Source organism: Nycticebus coucang, chromosome 5, assembly GCF_027406575.1.
Source record: "Nycticebus coucang isolate mNycCou1 chromosome 5, mNycCou1.pri, whole genome shotgun sequence".
In the NCBI taxonomy this organism is placed as follows: Eukaryota; Metazoa; Chordata; class Mammalia; order Primates; family Lorisidae; genus Nycticebus; species Nycticebus coucang.
The window spans coordinates 55,251,108-55,268,507 of NC_069784.1; the positions used below are offsets into that span (position 1 = coordinate 55,251,108).

General features: G+C 50.4%; 1 protein-coding gene and 1 pseudogene across 2 annotated transcripts; one reads left to right on the forward strand and one right to left on the reverse strand.

Annotated features, from left to right (window-relative positions):
* Positions 1 to 875: 875 nt before the first annotated feature.
* On the forward strand, positions 876 to 4,804 carry LOC128586274 (SUZ domain-containing protein 1-like; annotated as a pseudogene). Its single transcript, XR_008380212.1, has one exon. The product of XR_008380212.1 is annotated as an SUZ domain-containing protein 1-like (transcript).
* Positions 4,805 to 8,258: 3,454 nt separating this feature from the next.
* Positions 8,259 to 17,142, reverse strand: SELENBP1 (selenium binding protein 1). Its single transcript, XM_053591965.1, has 12 exons — positions 17,029 to 17,142; positions 13,899 to 13,955; positions 13,639 to 13,751; positions 13,206 to 13,391; positions 12,470 to 12,590; positions 10,646 to 10,828; positions 10,220 to 10,398; positions 9,740 to 9,818; positions 9,532 to 9,653; positions 9,198 to 9,290; positions 8,929 to 9,047; positions 8,259 to 8,653 (listed from the first exon to the last, which is right to left on the reverse strand). Exons 1-12 carry the CDS (start codon positions 17,030 to 17,032, stop codon positions 8,491 to 8,493), a joined length of 1,419 nt encoding a protein of 472 aa, XP_053447940.1. The 5' UTR covers positions 17,033 to 17,142; the 3' UTR covers positions 8,259 to 8,490.
* Between the last annotated feature and the right edge of the window lie 258 nt (positions 17,143 to 17,400).

Below are 17,400 nucleotides of genomic sequence, written 5' to 3' on the forward strand. Positions count from 1 at the left end.
TGCCGTGGCATCACACAGCTCACAGCAACTTCCAACTCCTGGGCTTAAGCGATTCTCAGCCTCCCGAGTAGCTGGGACGACAGGAGCCCGCCACCATGCCCAGCTATTTTTTGGTTGCAGTTCAGCCGGGGCCGGGTTTGAACCCGCCACCCTCGGTATGTGGGGCCGGCGCCTTACCGACTGGGCCACAGGCGCCGCTTTTCCATTCTTTTTTTTTTAATTCTTTGAGATAGAGTCTCACTCTATGCCCGGGGTAGAGTGCTGTGACATCCTAGCTCACAGCAACTCAAACTCTTGGGCTCAAATGATCCCCTTGCCTCAGCTTCCTAAGTAGCTGGGACTAGGGTGCTTGCCACAACACCCAGCTGGTTTTTCTAGTAGAGACAGGGTCTCAATTTTGCTCAGGCTTATCTTGAACTCAAGAGAATCTTTTAAGCCCAAGAGTTGAGGTTGCTGTGAACTATGACGCCAGGGCACTCTATCTACCAAGGGTGACAAAGTGAGACTTTGTCTCAAAAAAAAAAAAATTATTTCTTAAAAAATTAATTTTGGGCTCAGAGTCTATAGCTCAGTAAGTAAGGGCACCAGCCACATATACCAAAGCTAAAGGGTTAGAGCCCTGCCTGGGCCTGCTGAATAACAATGACAACTGCAACCAAAAAATAAATAGCTGGGCATTGTGGTGGGTGTTTGTAGTCCCACCTGCTCAGGAAGCTGAGGCAAGAGAATCACTTAAGCCCAAGAGTTGGAGGTTGCTGTGAGCTGTGATGCCACAGCACTCTACCGAGGGTGACATAGTAAGACTCTGTCTCAAAAAAAAAAAAAAAGAAAGAAAGAAGAAAAAAGAAAAAGGGCAAAGGACACAAACAGGCATTTTATCAAAGAGTTTATATAAAGGTAAATAAACACATGAAAAGATGGGCAACGTTATTAGCCAGAAGGGAAATGCATGTTAAAACCATAATGTGATATCACTACACACCTATCAAAATGACTAAAATAAGAAACAGTGACAACATGAGATGGCGAGAATGCATAGAAACAGGATTATTCCTAGATTGCTGGTGAATGTAAAATGGAACAGTCACTGTGGAAAATAGTTTGGTAGTTCTTTTTTTTTTATTTTAATTTTATTTTTATTTTTTTTGTAGAGACAGAGTCTCACTTTATGGCCCTCGGTAGAGTGCCGTGGACTCACACAGCTCACAGCAACCTCCAACTCCTGGGCTTAAGCGATTCTCCTGCCTCAGCCTCCCGAGCAGCTGGACTACAGGCACCTGCCACACGCCCGGCTATTTTTTGGTTGCAGTTTGGCCGGGGCCGGGTTTGAACCCGCCACCCTCGGTATATGGGGCTGGCGCCCTACCGACTGAGCCACAGGAGCCGCCCAGTTTGGTAGTTCTTTATACAGTTACAATCTTGGTCTTCTATCCTGGACAACTGAAAATGTATCATCACATAAAAATCTGCACATAGTTGTTCATAGAAGCTTTCCTGGAAATAGCCAAAAATTGGAAGCAGCCCAAATGTCCTTCAGTGGGTGAGTGATTAAACAAACGGTGGATATGTCCACACCATAGAATACTGCTCAGCAAAAAAAGGAATGGGCAATAGTCATTGGTACGCACAATTTGGATGGATCTCAAGGGAATTATGCCGAATGAAAAAAGCCAGTCTCAGAGGCCGGGCGTGGTGGCTCACGCCTATAATCCTAGCACTTGGGAGGCCGAGGAGGCTGGATTGTCTGAACTCACAGGTTCGAGACCAGCCTGAGCCAGAGTGAGCCCTCATCTCTAAAAAAATAGCTGAGTGTTGTGGTGGTCGCCTGTAGTTCCAGCTACTGGGGAGGCTGAGGCAAGAGAATCGCTTGAGCCCAAGAGTTTGCGGTTGCTGTGAGCTATGACGTCACAGCACTCTACTGAGGATGACAAAGTAAGACTCTGTCTCAAAAAAAAAAAAAGAAAAGAAAAAGCCAGTCTCAAAGGATTACATATACTATGATTTCATTTACATAACATTCTAGAAATGACAGGATTATAGAATTGGTGGACCTTATCAATGTCAATCTCCTGGTGCTGTTGTGCTGTGGTTAAGCAAGATGCACCACTAGGGGGAACTGGGTGGAGGGCACATGAGATTTGTCTGTATTATTTCTTGTAACTGTATATGAATATACAATTACCTCAAAATAAAAAGTAATATAGTGTCAAGTTGAAGGAGCATCCTTTGGCCAAAGATGGAACAATTTGAGTAACAAAAGGAGCAGTAATTGAAATGGATTAAAATACACCAAACATATTGAAGTCTGAACGTTTGTGATAACACACACATAAAACCCTCACCAGTCATGTTTGGAAGATGCTAGGATACCATCTCATTATTCTGAATACTGGAAAATAAAAGAAGAGAGTCAAGTATTTATCTTGCTTTTCCTTAGGAATTTGCCTCAGGATAATAAAATAGTTGAATAAAACCGTATAGAATTCCAGGCAGTAAATTCAGAAAGAATGATAAAATTGGAATAGTACCAATTTGTAACCTATAATGAATCAACAAATGAATTTAAACTATGATCAGTGGCTGCAAAAATCATTAAATGAGACAAAGAGGGGCGATGCCTGTGGCTCAAAGAGGTAGGGCGCGGGTCCCATATGCCGGAGGTGGCGGGTTCAAACCCAGCCCCAGCCAAAAACCACACACACACACACAAATAATAATAATGCTAAATAAATAAATTACCCCTCTGTTAAAAAAAATCTATAAATTAGACTAAGAGAACTTGGCAATAGATAGATTAGACTGACAGAAATTTAACCCACTAATCAATCTTTTCAACACAAAAGGAGAGACGGCCATACATTCTGTGCTTCCTAGTGTGATCCAACAGGAAATACACAATGCCACCTATGAGATGGGGTCTCCCACTTCCTCAGGCTGGTCTTGATTTTGTCACAAAATCAGAATGAACAACCTGAGCAACAGCAAGACCCTGTCTCTTAAAAAAAAAAAAAAAAGGCTCCGCGCCTGTGGCTCAAGTGGCTAAGGCACCAGCCACATACACGGGTTCAAATCCAGCCCAGGCCTGCCAAACAACAATGAGGGCTGCAACCAAAAAAATAGCCACAGCTGGCAGGCGCGGGGAGGGGGTTGGGGAGGAGGGAAAGTGGCGAGTAAGATGGAAGATGAGGAGGTCGCTGAGAGCTGGGAGGAGGCGGCAGACAGCGGGGAAATCCAAATCTCCTCCCAAAGTGCCCGTTGTGATTCAGAACGATAGCCTTCCCAGGGGGCCCCCTCCACACATCCTCATCCTCAAGAGGCCCACCAGCAACGGTGTGGTCAGCAGCCCCAACTCCACCAGCAGGCCAGCCCTTCCAGTCAAGTCCCTAGCGCAGCGGGAGGAGGAGTACGCCGAGGCCCAGAAGCGGATCCTGGGCAGTGCCAGCCCCGAGGAGGAGCAGGAGAAACCCATCCTTGACAGGCCAACCAGGATCTCCCAACCTGAAGACAGCAGGCAGCCCAATAATGTGATCAGACAGCCTTTGGGTCCTGATGGGTCACAAGGCTTCAAACAGCGCAGATAAATGCAGGCAAGAAAGGATGCTGCCGCTGCCACCATCACCGCCTCCTGGGTCGTCCGCCACGGGTTGCACTGCCGTGGCAGACAGCTGGACTTGAGCAGAGGGAACGACCTGACTTACTTGCACTGTGATTCCCCCTTGCTCCGCCCACTGTGATCCCCCTTGAACCCCATGCACTGTGACCTCCCCCCTTCCTCCCTCTTCCCACTGTGATTGGCATGTCGACAAGGGCTGTCCCAAGTCAATGGAAAGGGAAAGGGTGGGGGTTAGGGGAGGGTTGGGGAGACCCACCAAGGACTCAGAGTAGAGAGTCAGGCAGTGCCACTTGGCCACTTGGGGTAAAGCTAGTGCCAGCAATAACAGTTTATCATGCTCATTAATTTGGGATTTCAAAACACAAATGAGAACTCCTGCCTACCCACCCCCAAGTGCATGTCTTCATCACTTAAAAAGTAAGTTCCATTTGAAAATATCCTTTCTTTTTTTCTTTTTTTCCTATTTTTGTTTGTTTATACAAATATCTGATTTGCAAGAAAAAGCGCATGGGAGGGGTTTTAGCAGTTTAATGAATTTTTAATTGAGAAAAGGTAGTTTGGTAGTCTACTTAAAAGTGTTTTTAGGACATTCACTAGAAACATTAACCAATAGGATTTTGATGAATTTAGCTTCTATATTCCTACTGCCGCCCAGAAAAGGGGCAGGGCTCTGTAGCCCCCAGGACAGATGAGCACCCCATGCCTATACCTCCCTCCCCCAGCTAAGTCCCAGGACATCTTGGCCTTGCCTGGAGACGGGGCTGGCTCTGTAGGCTCAGAGAGCCTGGGGAGGGTGCCAACCCCACCTCTAGTATTTTGGGACATAGGGAAAGTGTACAGACTTCCCCTTCCCATACCCCTCAGGGTGGTTCCCTACCAGCCAGGCTTGCTAATTCTAGAAGAAAACAGGGATTATCACTGCACTCCTGGATTTAGAAGTAAAGGATGTGAGATTGTTCAGTATTTTGCTGTCAGCACAGGAAGATCAGGGGCGAGTCTGGCTTCAGGACTCTGAGCCTTCTTCCTTAAGTGGTCAGAAGGTAGCTAGATCCTCCCACTCCAGCAAGGCTTGAACTCTTAACTGTCTGTGGTGCTCCATCTCTGTTGATGGCCCCAGCTCAGTAACTTTACTTGGTACATTTCCTGTGTGAAATCAGTACCTTGGGAGCAGACCATTTTGAATAAAATTGGGAAAAGAAAAAAAAAAATAGCCACAGCTACTTGGGAGGCAGAGGCAAGAGAATCACTTGAGCCCAGGAGTTGGGGGTTGCTATGAGCTATAATGCCATGGCACTCTACCCAGGGTGACAGCTTGAGGCTCTGTCTCAAAATAAATAAATAAATAAATAAACAAACAAACATTAAACATTAGGGCCTGGTGTGGTGGCTCACGCCTGTAATCCTAGCACTCTGGGGCACCGAAGTGAGTGGATTGCCTGAGTTATGGGTTCAAGACCAGCCTGAGGAAGTGGGAGACCCCATCTCTAAAAAATAGCCGAGTGTTGGCCGCGCCTGTGGCTCAGTGAGTAGGGCACCGGCCCCATGTGCTGAAGGTGGCGGGTTCAAACCCAGCCCCGGCCAAAGTGCAACAAAAAAATAGCCGGGCATTGTGGCAGGTGCCCATAGTCCCAGCTGCTTGGGAGGCTGAGGCAAGAGAATCGCGTAAGCCCAAGAGTTAGAGGTTGCTGTGAGCTGTGTGACATCATGGCACTCTACCCCAGGGCGGTACAGTGAGACTCTGTTCTACAAAAAAAAAAAAAAAGCTGAGTGTTGAGGCGGGTGCCTATAGTCCCAGCTACTCAGGAGGCTGAGGCAAGTGAATAGCTTGAGCCCAGGAATTTGAGATTGTTGTGAGCTGTGACACGACAGCAGTCTACCCAAGGTCACAAAGTAAAACTCGAAAGAAAGAAAGAAAGAAAAGAAAAGAAAAGGAAAGAGGAGGGGAGGGGAAGGGGAAGGGAAGGGAAGGGCAGGCAAGGGGAGAGGAGGGGAAGGGAGGGGAGGGGAGGGGAGGGGAGGGGAGGGGTGCCTGTGGCTCAGTGGGTAGGGCGCTGGCACCATATACTGAGGGTGTCGGGTGGGAACTCTGCCCCGGCCAAACTTTAACAACACAACAAAAAAATAGCAGGCTGTTCTGGCAGGCACCTGTGATCCTAGCTGCTTGGGAGGCTGAGGCAGGAGAATCGCTTAAGCCCAGGAGCTGGAGGTTGCTCTGAGCTGTGATGCCACAGCACTCTGCCAAGGGTGATAAGGTGAGACTCTGTCTCAAAAAAAAAAAAAAAAAGGAAAAGGAAAAGAAAATAAGAAAAATTGTCCTGAATCTCAGCTACTTCAGAGGCTGAGGCAGGGAATCTCTTGAGCCCAAGAGTTTGAGGTTGCTCTGATTTATGACACCTCAGCACTCCAGCCCAGGTGACAAAGTGAGACCTTATCTCAAAAAAAAAAAAAAAAAATCAAAATGAATCTTATCAAATCTCTAGATCTCACATCAATTTAAAGGAAATATAAGGGGTCAGGCACAGTGGCTCATGCCTGTAATCTTAGCACTTTGGGAGGTTGAAGCAGGCAGATTCTTGAGCTCATGAGTTTGAGACCAGCCTGAGCAAGAGGGAGACCCATCTCTACTCAAAATAGAAAAACTAGCTGGGCGTTGTGGCTGATGCCTGTAGTCCCAACTACGGGGGAGGGTGAGACAAGAGGATCACTTGAGCCCAAGAGTTTGAGGTTTCTGGGAGGTATGATGTTGCCATGGCACTCTCGCCTGGGCCACCAAGTGAGACTTTGTCTCAAAAAAAAAAGAAAGAAAAAAGAAATATAAGGAACCAAAGAACAAGTTTAAAAATACTATAAAGCTGGGCGTGGTGGCTCACGCCTATAATCCTAGCACTGTGGGAAGCTGAAGCAGGTGGATTGCCTGAGCCCACAGTTTAAACACCAGCCTCAGCAAGAGCGAGACCATGTCTCTAAAAATAGCAGGGTGGCGTAGGGCAGCACTTGTGGCTCAGTGGGCCCCATATGCCGAGGCCCCATATTCCGAGCGTGGCAGGTTCGAACCTGGCCCTGGCCAAACTGAAAAAAAAAAAAAATGTATTTGGGTGGCACCTGTGGCTCAGGGAGTAGGGCGCTGGTCCCATATGCCAAGGGTGGCAGGTTTGAGTCCAGCCCCGGCCAAAACTGCAAAAAAAAAAAAAAAAAAAAAAAAGCAGGGTGGGCTCAGCAACTGTAGCTCAGTGGTTAGGGCGCCGGCCACATACACCGGGGCTGGTGGGTTCGAACCCAGCCCGGCCTGCTAAACAACAATGACAACTACAACAAAAAAATAGCCGGGCATAGGGTGTCTGTAGTCCCAGCTACTTGGGAGGCTGAGGCAAGAGAATCGCTTGAGCCCAAGAGTTTGAGGTTGCTGTGAGCTGTGACCAAGCCACGGCACTCTACCAAGGGCAACGTAGTCAGACTCTGTCTCAACAACAGCAACAACAACAAAAAGAATTAAGAAATGTAATGCAATTTGTAGCCTTTGTTGATCCTGACTTGAACATGTCAATGGGAAAATATATATTTTTAGGAAAATTGGAGAAATTTAAATACTGACTGAATGTGTGGGAATATTAAGAAAAAAAATTTTATTTTGTAGGTGTAATAATGGCATTGGGGCTTGCTGGAGAGTAAGGGAGCTACAGATAAAACAAGATTGGATATTGATAATTGTTAAAACAGAAGGATGTGTATGTGTATGTGGGGGTTATTATATTCTTCCTTCTCTTCCTGTATGTTCGAAGTTTTCCCATAGATTTTAGCTGCTCTTGCCACAAAAAAAAAAGATGAGTAACTATATGAGATGATGTATGTGTTCATTTGCTTCACTATAGTAATATAATGTATATCTTAAATATACACAACAAAATTAATTTTTTTTTTTTTGGAGACAGAGTCTCACTTTGTTACCCTCAGTAGAGTGATGTTGTGTCATAGCTCAGAGCAACCTTAAACTCTTGGGCTCAAATGATCTTCTGGCCTCAGTCTGCTGAGTAGCTGGGACTACAGGCACTTGCCACAACGCCCAGCTATTTTTTTTTTTTTTTACAGTTTTTGTCCAGGGCTGGGTTTGAACCTGCCACCTCCAGCATATGGGGCCGGTGCCCTACTCCTTTGAGCCACAGGCACCATCCATGCCTGGTTATTTTTAGAGACGGGGGTCTCACTCTTGCTTAAGCTGCTCTTGAACTCCTGAGCTCAGGTGATCCACCTGCCTCAGCCTCTCAAGTGCTGGAATTATAAGTGTGAGCCACCATACCTGATCAGCAGGAGGATCTCTTGAGCCTAGGAGTTGGAGACTAGCCTAGGCAACATAGCGAGACCCTGTCTCAATTAAAAAAGAAAAAAAAAAGAAAGAAAGAAAACATGGATTAAAAAAAAGTTTAAAAACACTGCTTTACAGTCTCCCTTCCATGTCTCCTTATGACAATTACCCTAGAATCTTCAGGTTTTGTCTGTTTATGCCAGTGAGATTCTGGCATCATGAGGATCATGTTGGAATCACTCGGGTGAACTGGTTGTCACGACATCCCCAGTGTCCTCTTCAACCTTTCACACACAAGAGCAGAACTATGGGCCCCACGCCCCCAGAGACAAGGCAGTCTGAAGAGTGGTTTCACCTGTTTATTCCTTGGTGCTTCCAAGAGCTCATGTAAAAACAGCTTAAGGAGCAAGAAGCAGCTGTGGTGAGCACATGAAGATGCTGCTCAGTATATTTCCATAGACTCAGTGGCCATGGTGGGACAAGCTGCCAAGGGTCAAGGGCCAAGAAAGAGTAGTGTGAAGCCGGGTCCCTGTGGAAGTGAGGACTCTGACTGTGGAGTCTGGTTCTTGAGTGGACTTCAGATCCAGATGTCAGAGCTGCAGTCGCCTCCAGGGTAACGGAGCTCATGGGCCAACGCTGGGCCGAGGGGCTCCTTCCCAAAGTCCACCAAGAAGTTGGGGTTCAGCTTCAGCCCTCCCTTTACTGTGTCTACATCGATTTGCAGCATCACAGAGCCTTCCCTGGTGGGAAAGGATAAGGGGCTAAGGCAGCGGATCTCAAGCTGTGGGTTGCGACCCCTGTGGACTGTATTAATGGTTCTCAGCTTTAGGAAGGTTGAGAACCACTGGGCTAAGGGAAAGGTCTCTCAAGATTTATTAGAGTACGAGGTGGGTTCCCATGGAAGGAACAGGATATGAAGGGGCTGTCTGTCAGGTGAGGTGCAGATGGGGCCCCTGAGGGTGACCCCTCTGGGATAGCAGGCCTGGGAAAGTGAGCCCACACAGCCACCTCTCACCTGATGAGATTAGGGTAGAACTGTTTGTCCCAGGCGCTGTATAGTGAAGTGGTGACATAGAGACGCTTCCCGTCTAGGCTGAGCTGGATCATCTGAGGGCCTCCAGCCACCTGTTTCCCCTTGAGAAAACCAGGGGTCAGACCCCAGGGTGACACACAGATCCTAGGAGCCCAGGAACAATCCCAACCCCCAGAGTATGTGCAGATGCTGCCCGCTTAGTCCTTAAGCAAGGGTCTGAGGGGTCCTAGGAGTAGAGGCAAGGCCCTTACCTTGACCACCAGGGGTTCTGGCTGGGACTTTAGTTCCTGGTCCTCCAGCACTTGCACAGGGCCTCCCTTGACAATGCTGCCCCCAAGGAAGATCTGGGTGGGGAGGTGCAGAGGATAGAGACAGTGTGGAAATCAGAGCAGTTTCCTGGGGTCCTTCCCTCCATTCTGACACCTTCCCTGTGCCTACCCATGGGCCCATGATCCTGGGCCTGCACCATCCTCTGCCCTTATTTTTGTTTTTCCTGAACCTCCTCTATCATCCCCCACCTCATTCATACCCTCCATTCCACTCCCAGACTCTTCTCTTTCCTTCCTCCCCTAGTTCTGTGCCCACCTGTCCAGTGAGGCGAGGGCTCTGTGGGTCCAACACATCATACTGCCGCAGGTCCCCATGCAGCCAGTTGCTGAAGTAGAGGAAGCGGTCATCCAGGGACAGCAGGATGTCAGTGATCAGGCCTTGAGGAGTGGGACGTGTGAGTTCAGAGCCTTTAAGGACTTGTTTCTCAGGCCGGGAATCAACCCCTGAGTCCCTAGGTACTCACCGGGCATCTCAGGCAACATCCAGCCCTTCACTTTTTTGGGGGGCACCTGGATCACCTTCTCCACTGACCAAGTACCTCCCTAAATTGGGGGGAGGTGGGTGGAGGGCAAAGACAGGAGACAGAGAGGTGAAATTCTCAGAGTTGGGAGCTGGAGGTCAAATAGGGTCTTCTTGCCACTAGGGTCTAACTCTGTGCAAGCCCCTTAAGGCAGGGATGGTGTCTGCTCCCCCGCTGCACCCCACACAGTGCAGTGGCCAACAGGGAAAGCAGCTCTTTAGTTTTTCAATGAACAAATAGACATTGACCAGTTAGGGTGCAAGTGGAAACTGGCCTGGCACTGAAAGGAGAGGCAGAGTGTGTGTCCTTGCTTTTTGTTGCTGGAGAAGCCTGGCCTGGTGGAGCCTGGGAACACTGTTATGGAAGCAGAGACAGGCTGCTGACACGACTGGTGGGAGCAGAGGCACAGAGGACACATGTCACCTCATTCTTGTAGAAGCGCTGGACAGTGGAGCTGAGGGCACAGCCCACAAACCCCTGGGCAGCATCGGGGTTGTGCAGGAAGCGGACCTCCAGGGGAATGAGCCCATCCTTCAGAGGCAAGGTCTGCACGATCTCATGGCGCTGCCAGTCCCACACATGTAAGTGGCTCCCATACAGCCCTGGGATGGGGTGAAGCCGGAGGATGGGCTCAGGATCAGGGCAGGAGGACAGGGGCAGCAGCTGGGATAGGAGGTTGAGAAACGGGTCAGAGACGCTGGGGCAAGTCTGGGTGTGCAGCACATCCTGGCCATCACACTGACAGTCTGGGCCACATGGGAAAGTGAGGGGCTGGTTTGGAGTGGGTTTTAGAGCAGCAAGCAGAGGGTATGGGCCCAAGGTTCCTGCCTGTGCGTGGGGGATTCTCACCCGCCTCCACATCAGCGGGGTTGAAGCCATCTCGTAAGACACTGGGGGCTGCCCACTCGGTGCTGACCATGACATTGTGTCGAGGCTGGTACCAGTAGTCGTAGCCCAGCGGAGCAGCACCCCCAGGCCGCTCCCATGTCCCCTTCACTTCAAATGTCTCCCCATCCAGCAGCACAAAACCCCCTGAGCAGAAAAGGAAGTAGGGGACAGGTAGAGGCACCAGAGACACATCCCCACCCAGCCCCACCCCAGGAACATCCATAAGCCTCTTGGCTATTGCCTGCCCCTCCCCACACTGGGTTTGCCAGCTCAAGTGTCCAAAGGGTCCCACCCAGGGGGCCAGGTGGGAGGCGGGGCTTTTACTCTAGTACCCACCAACCTCATCCCTCTCCCAGACCACAGGGGACATTTTTCTTACCTTGAGCCAAGAGATCTGGTTCTCAGCACCCTTACCCCACCTCTCACTTTTGGAGATTTCCCACAGTCTAAGCCCCATTCTGCTCACCATGTCTTTTTTTTTTTTTGGCCAGGGCTGGGTTTGAACCCAACACCTCCGGCATATGGGGCCAGCACCCTACCTACTCCTTTGAGCCATAGGTGCCGCCCCTCACCACGTTTTGTTTTTAGTTATTGTTTATTTGTTTGTTTTTGAGACAGAGTCTCACTATGTCACCCTCTGTAGAGTGTCATGGAATCACAAGCTCACAACAACCTCAAACTCTTTGGCTTAAGCGATTCTCTTGCCTCAGCCTCCCAAGTAGCTGGGACTACAGGCGCCTGCCACAATGCCCGGCTATTTTTAGACACCAGGTCTCACTCTTGCTCAGGCTGGTGTTTTTTTTCTTTTTAATGAAACAGTCAACGTGTATTTATTTGTAACTCAACACAATGCCCAATATGTTGCTGCCTTGCTTAGTATGGCAACTTACTACATCCTTACAAATACAACCAGATATCTACTCCTGGCTATTCCTAAATCTAGGATATCACCCTCTTCCCATCTCCTGGATAAGGCAATCTAATGCAGTCTAGTGCGACAATGAGCTAGCTGACCTTAAATGGTAGCAAGCCCTTGGTGGGCGGGTTCTGATGAGACACATGAGGCTCTGAGAAAGGCCGCACCAAGTGGTGGATAGGACGGAGATTCTGGGGCCAGATTGCTGGGTTCTAATTCCAGCTCTGTGACTTATTAGCTGTGTGACCTTGAGTAAGTTACTTAACCAATCTGTGCCCCAACTTTCTTATGTGCAAAACATGGATTGTACTAGCACACAATGGACATTTCATAAATGTTGGCTCTGATCATTTAATCTGTGCTCACATTCCCCATAGCAGGCTGTTCTGACAATAACTTTTTTTTTTTGTAGAGACAGAGTCTCACTTTATGGCCCTTGGTAGAGTGCCATGGCATCACACAGCTCATAGCAACCTCCAGCTCCTGGGCTTAAGCGATTCTCTTGCCTCAGCCTCCCAAGCAGCTGGGACTACAGGCGCCCGCCACAACGCCCAGCCATTTTTTGGTTGCAGTTCAGCCGGGGCCGGGTTTGAACCCGCCACCCTCAGTATATGGGGCCGGCACCCCACCAACTGAGCCACAGGCGCCGCCCCTGACTATAACTTTTAACTGAATTAAACAGTCAAGGCTCATCTCCATAGAAATAATCAATACAACTGAAGTTACTTGCTAACTTTTAAACATTGGGCAGGATCCAGCTCATTTGTTTTCTTGGGGGGTCATTCCGTTCTGCCCCCAGTTTGTGATTTGCTCCTCCCACATTTCATAGCTGTGCAAGTGTCTATGGGGCACACACAGCCTGTGAGCACCTTTGCCATTGCCCTGGGGGTCTCCCAGGGAGCTAATCATCACCTCCCCGCTGGCCAGGCAGTGGCTGGTGTGCAGATAGGCGAGCTCACACTTGGCATGGATGTCCTTGGGCTCAATGACCTGGGGAGGGTGGGGAATGATGTCAGAATCTTGCAGGGATGGGAATCTTCACTCCCATACTACCCTACTTCTATCTGCCAAACCTGCCCTCTTTTCCTTGAAAACATGAACACAACTTTCCCTATGAGAATGTGGCAAATATTCAGTCTGATAACTTCTGCAGAGCACCAAGAGAAAGCCAGAGATTGTTAATAATTCCCCAGGCAGAAAGCACTGACTCCTTCCCTGTCTATCCTGGCACTCACTGCCTGATGAGACCATAAGCTCTTCCTGGGCTGGGGATGCTAGCAGTGAGTGCAGGGCCAGAGGGTTCTAAACAAAGTGCTCAGAGGAAGGACTGCAGACTCCTGCCAAAGAGCAGTCCTGAGCTCATGACTGGGTGAGGGAAAAGGGCTCCCTCCCTCTCCCAGAGTAAAACAGGAAGCCTCCTCCCTCTTCTCTGGTGCCTGGCCCTTGGTGCTAGATGGTGACAACCCAGTAAGCCTAGGCGACTCTCCCCTGAGGTCTGACTTCTCTCCCTGCTGCTGAACAAGATTCTGTGCAAGGTTGGAGGCTGCTGGTTCAGGGCTGGCTCCTGCCTGTAGGCTGCCAAAGACTGAAGGGCAGAGGACATGCCTTATGCAGCTTTGGTGCCCGGGGCTCGGAGCCCACATCTACAATGTAGACTCGAGAGGAGATGAGGCCCGGCAGCACCAGCTTGGAGCGAGACTTGGTGCTGTCACCGAAGCAGCTGCTGCACGTGTTCCACCCTGAATGATGCAGCTCGTCCTTCAGGTTGGGCATGGGCAGCCGGTGGATGACCTAGGGTAGGGGACAGGGTGCTGCTCATCCAGGCCACACCTCCATGCTTTTGGAAGAGGTGACCCCTAGACTCATTTGGTTTTGCAATGCAGCAGGGTGGAATTCAGCACTCACCTTGTCCCTAGTGCAGTCAACAGCCAGCACATCATATCCAGGGAGGGCCAAGGAGGATGGAGGTAGGGAAAGGCAGACCCAGGACTGGGGCCACAGGGGTCTCAAGGTAGCTGGTGCCTAAGTCTCGCCTCACCTGGCAATACTGGGGAGACTTGGGGTCAACATCCACAGTGGCCAGGTAATCTGGGGCCTCAGTGCCCGTGTTTCGGTAAATACAAGGCAGGTAGACAATCTCCTCTCTGGGTCCTAAAGGGTGGAAAGCAAACAGTGGGAAAGAATGGTGGGGGCAACACTGTGTGTGCCAGAGGGTGGAGGCCAGGTCTGAGGTACCCCCAGCCCCACCAGCCATGGACTCAGTAGGAGGGCGCCAGCTCTCAGACCCTCAGCAATTACCTTTCATGGCTTCCAGAGGAGTAGGGTAGCCGGGTCCACACTTCCCACATTTTGTAGCTGCAGAAACAATGGGCAAGTTGGCCTGGCCCTATTCTGGAGGGTGCAGGTCCCTCCCTACATCCCCACAGGAATGTGAGGGTATGGAGGGAAGATGTGGAGAGACATGGCCTGTGGGACAGTCTGGTGGGGCCCAAGGGAGGGTGGGAGGAGAACAAGTGCACCCGAGGCCAGGTGGGGCAGGGGTTATGACACTGACTTGGACCAGGGACCAGCCACGGTGCTTGGGCAAAGTACTCGACCTAACCCCCCAGCCTCAATTTCTGCATCCTTTGTAAAAAGAGGACAGTAAGAACACCACAGTGTACTTTCACAAGACAGAAACAAGACAGTGTCGTGCTGGCTTGGTGGAACCCCAGTGAACCCCAGAGGCTCCAGGGGAACAGCTGTCAGGCAGTGGGGTGGGGCGTGCTAGCTCCCTCACCCAACTGTCTAGACCAGGGACTGGGACACTTCCTGCACTTCTCTCTTCTGGGTCTTGACTCCTGGCTACCTGTCAGGGCCACCTGGATGTCTTTAGGCCAGTTCCTACCTCTGGGTGGGCCCAACTTTCCTTTCTTCCTTCCTCCCTCCCTCTCTCCCTTCCTTCCGTCTTTCCTTCCTTCCTTTTTGAGACAGAGTCTCACTATACCATAGAGAGTGCTGTGGGTTCATAGCTCACAGCAACCTCAAACTATTGGGCTTAAGTGATTCTCTTGCCTCAGCTTCCCAAGTAGCTGGGACTATAGGCACCCGCCACATGCCAGCTATTTTTTTTTGTTGTAGTTGTCGTTGTTTAGCAGGGTTGGGCCGGGTTCAAACCTGCCAGCCCCGGGGTATGTGGCCGGTGCAGACTTTCTTTATCTGTAAGGTAAGAGTTTGGCTCAACTCTGGAGAGCACAGAGGCCCACCCATCTGAGACAGGGGGACGGCCCTCCCTGTCCCTTGAATTTGGCAAGAAAGGTCACACTAACCCACAGGACCAGAGTCAGCGGTGTGGAGGAGGGCCAGGACATCACAGCCGTCAGGATCCCAGTTTCAAAGTTTGTGGCCTGTTGGGGGGAAGGGCTAAAGAATAGCCCAGAGGGAGCCACAGGCTGAAAGAAATCCTGGGGTGGAGCACACAGGCCTGAGCACCTCCTCCTGCTTGTCCCAGGTGGCTGGTCTGACCACTGCCCTCACAGCAGGCAGGGCTGCAAGTGGAGAACCAGAACCAGGAGCAGCCAGAGTGGAGCTTCCACTGGTGCCTGGGACCCTACCTATGGCATACAAGGGACTTAGGAAGCTGGGAGGCAACCACAGCATTTTAAAGTCTGGAAAACTGGTTTCAAATTCTAGGTTTGACACCCACTTTGTCCATTTTCTCTCCTGCATTTACTAAAAGGGGGTAATAATAACATCCTACCTACTTCTCCAGGTAGATATGAAGGTTCAATAAGATGACATATTCAGAAAGTACTTTCATGAAAGAGAAGGGTTGCATAAATATGGGCAAATAAGACAATGTATTCCCAACCGCTTTCACAGAGGTGAGTGTCATATAAACATGGGCAGGACTGTGGCCAAGGAGGGAAGAATGCCAGGCTGTGCTTGACACTCCAAGAGAAGGCAGGGCAAGAGTCCAATGAAAAGGAACTAAACAGACCTGTTCTGGCACACAACCTCGCTGTGTCAGGGCTCCACACAGTATGTCAGGGGGTGAGGAAGGAGGTTGCTGGACACAGAAGGGGAAAGGAGATTAAAAAACTCCAAGACATAGCCTGGGGGTGGTGGCTGGGCACGGTGGTTCACACTTTAATCCCAGCACTCTAGGAGGCCAAGGTAGGTAGATCGCCTAAGCACAGGAATTCAAGACCAGCTGAGCAAGAGTGACACCCCCCTCTCTACTGAAAATAGAAAAACTAGCCAGCATTGTGGCTGACGCCTGTAGTCTCAGCTACTCGGGAGGCTGAAGCAGGAGGATCACTCGAGCCTAAGAGTTTGAGGTTGCTGTGAGCTATGATACTACGGCACTCTATCGAGGGTGATAGAGTGAGATTCGTCTCACAAAACAAAACAAAACAAAACATCTCCAAGACACCAAGATGGAGATATAAATGCTAACTACACAGCCAAAAAGAGACCGAGAGAGGGAAACGAAAGCATGAAGGAGCTCCACAGCATCTGCCCACCCCAGCTCCCTGGACCTCTAGCATTCCTTAGGGTCAGACACTCCATCTCCACGCCACTCAGGTCCCAGGGAGCATCATTCCTCTTTCTGAGAAATACCCTCTGGCTTAAGCATCTCAAGCAAGGTCCCTGAGCTTCTTTGGATTTGAGATGAATGTGGGAGTCTTGCTATGTTGCCCAGGCTGGTCACAAACTTCTGGGGTCAATTGATTCTCCCTCCTCGGCCTTCCAAGTGGCTAGGACTATAAGTGCACACCACTGTGCTCATCTTCAGTAGGGTTTCCAAGCCAGGCTGGCTGGTGGGCATTCTGCCTGCCCAGGGAAAAGCCAGCCCCAAGGGGGCAGGAACCTCAACATTCCTCTGGCTCCTTCCCAGCCTGCTCAAACTCCTCTTGGCAGCGAGCTCCAGGAGCTCGTGAGTAGAAGGGTAGGAGGAAGAGGGGCTTGAGGGGCGAGGGCACTGAAACAGGTCCCCGGTGATAGAATGGAGGTCCCTGATTTCCCTCCCAAAGAGAACAGTTATATGGACTAGCTAGAGAGTAACTGGGTCCTGAGGCTTGGCTTCCCTGCTCCTTGGCGTGAGAAATCAGGGTTATCTCTTTCCTACCTGCCGGGCCAGGGACATAGAGGCATCTTCTGAGAACCCCTCCACCTAATTTTCTCACTGCAGAAGGTCTCCCTGGCCCCAGCCCCTGCTGAATGGAGCTGGGTGGGAGCACAAGGCCACCCTTCCCAGAAGTCCCGCTACCCTCCTTCCTCAGTCACTTTGGCTAAGCTAGGAAATGCAGGGGGTAGAGTGCAGGATGGGGACAATACCCAGAGTCCACCACTCCTTCTCTAGCTGACCCTCCAGGTTTTATGTTCTTTCCTGGAGGGAAGACCCTCCAAGTCAGGGGTAGGTGGTGCTGGCAAGCCCCCTCCTTACCCATGCTGCCTGCTGGTACGCTTTGGTCCGGAGAGTTTTCAAAGAGCAGGAAGAGCAGGCAGAGACGATGAGAGGCTGTGCTGGAGTTCCAACGCTGTGCAGGGAAGGGGCAAAGGGAGGGGTTTACATAGCCAATCAGGCCTGGGGCAGGGAAGGGGCGAAGGGAGGGCTGGGCTGCAGCCCAGGGTGAATGGCTCAGGGCAACCGGCCAGGAAGCTCTCAAGTGGCCTGGGCGGCCAGTGTTTGAGTTATGGGGTGTGTGTGTGTGCAGGCCTCTGCTCTTCAGTGGGTGCCTGAGTATGTTTGAGATTATTTGGGTATGTGGGTGTTCCTGTGTACCTATGTGTGTGCCTCCATGAGTGTGCATCTGTG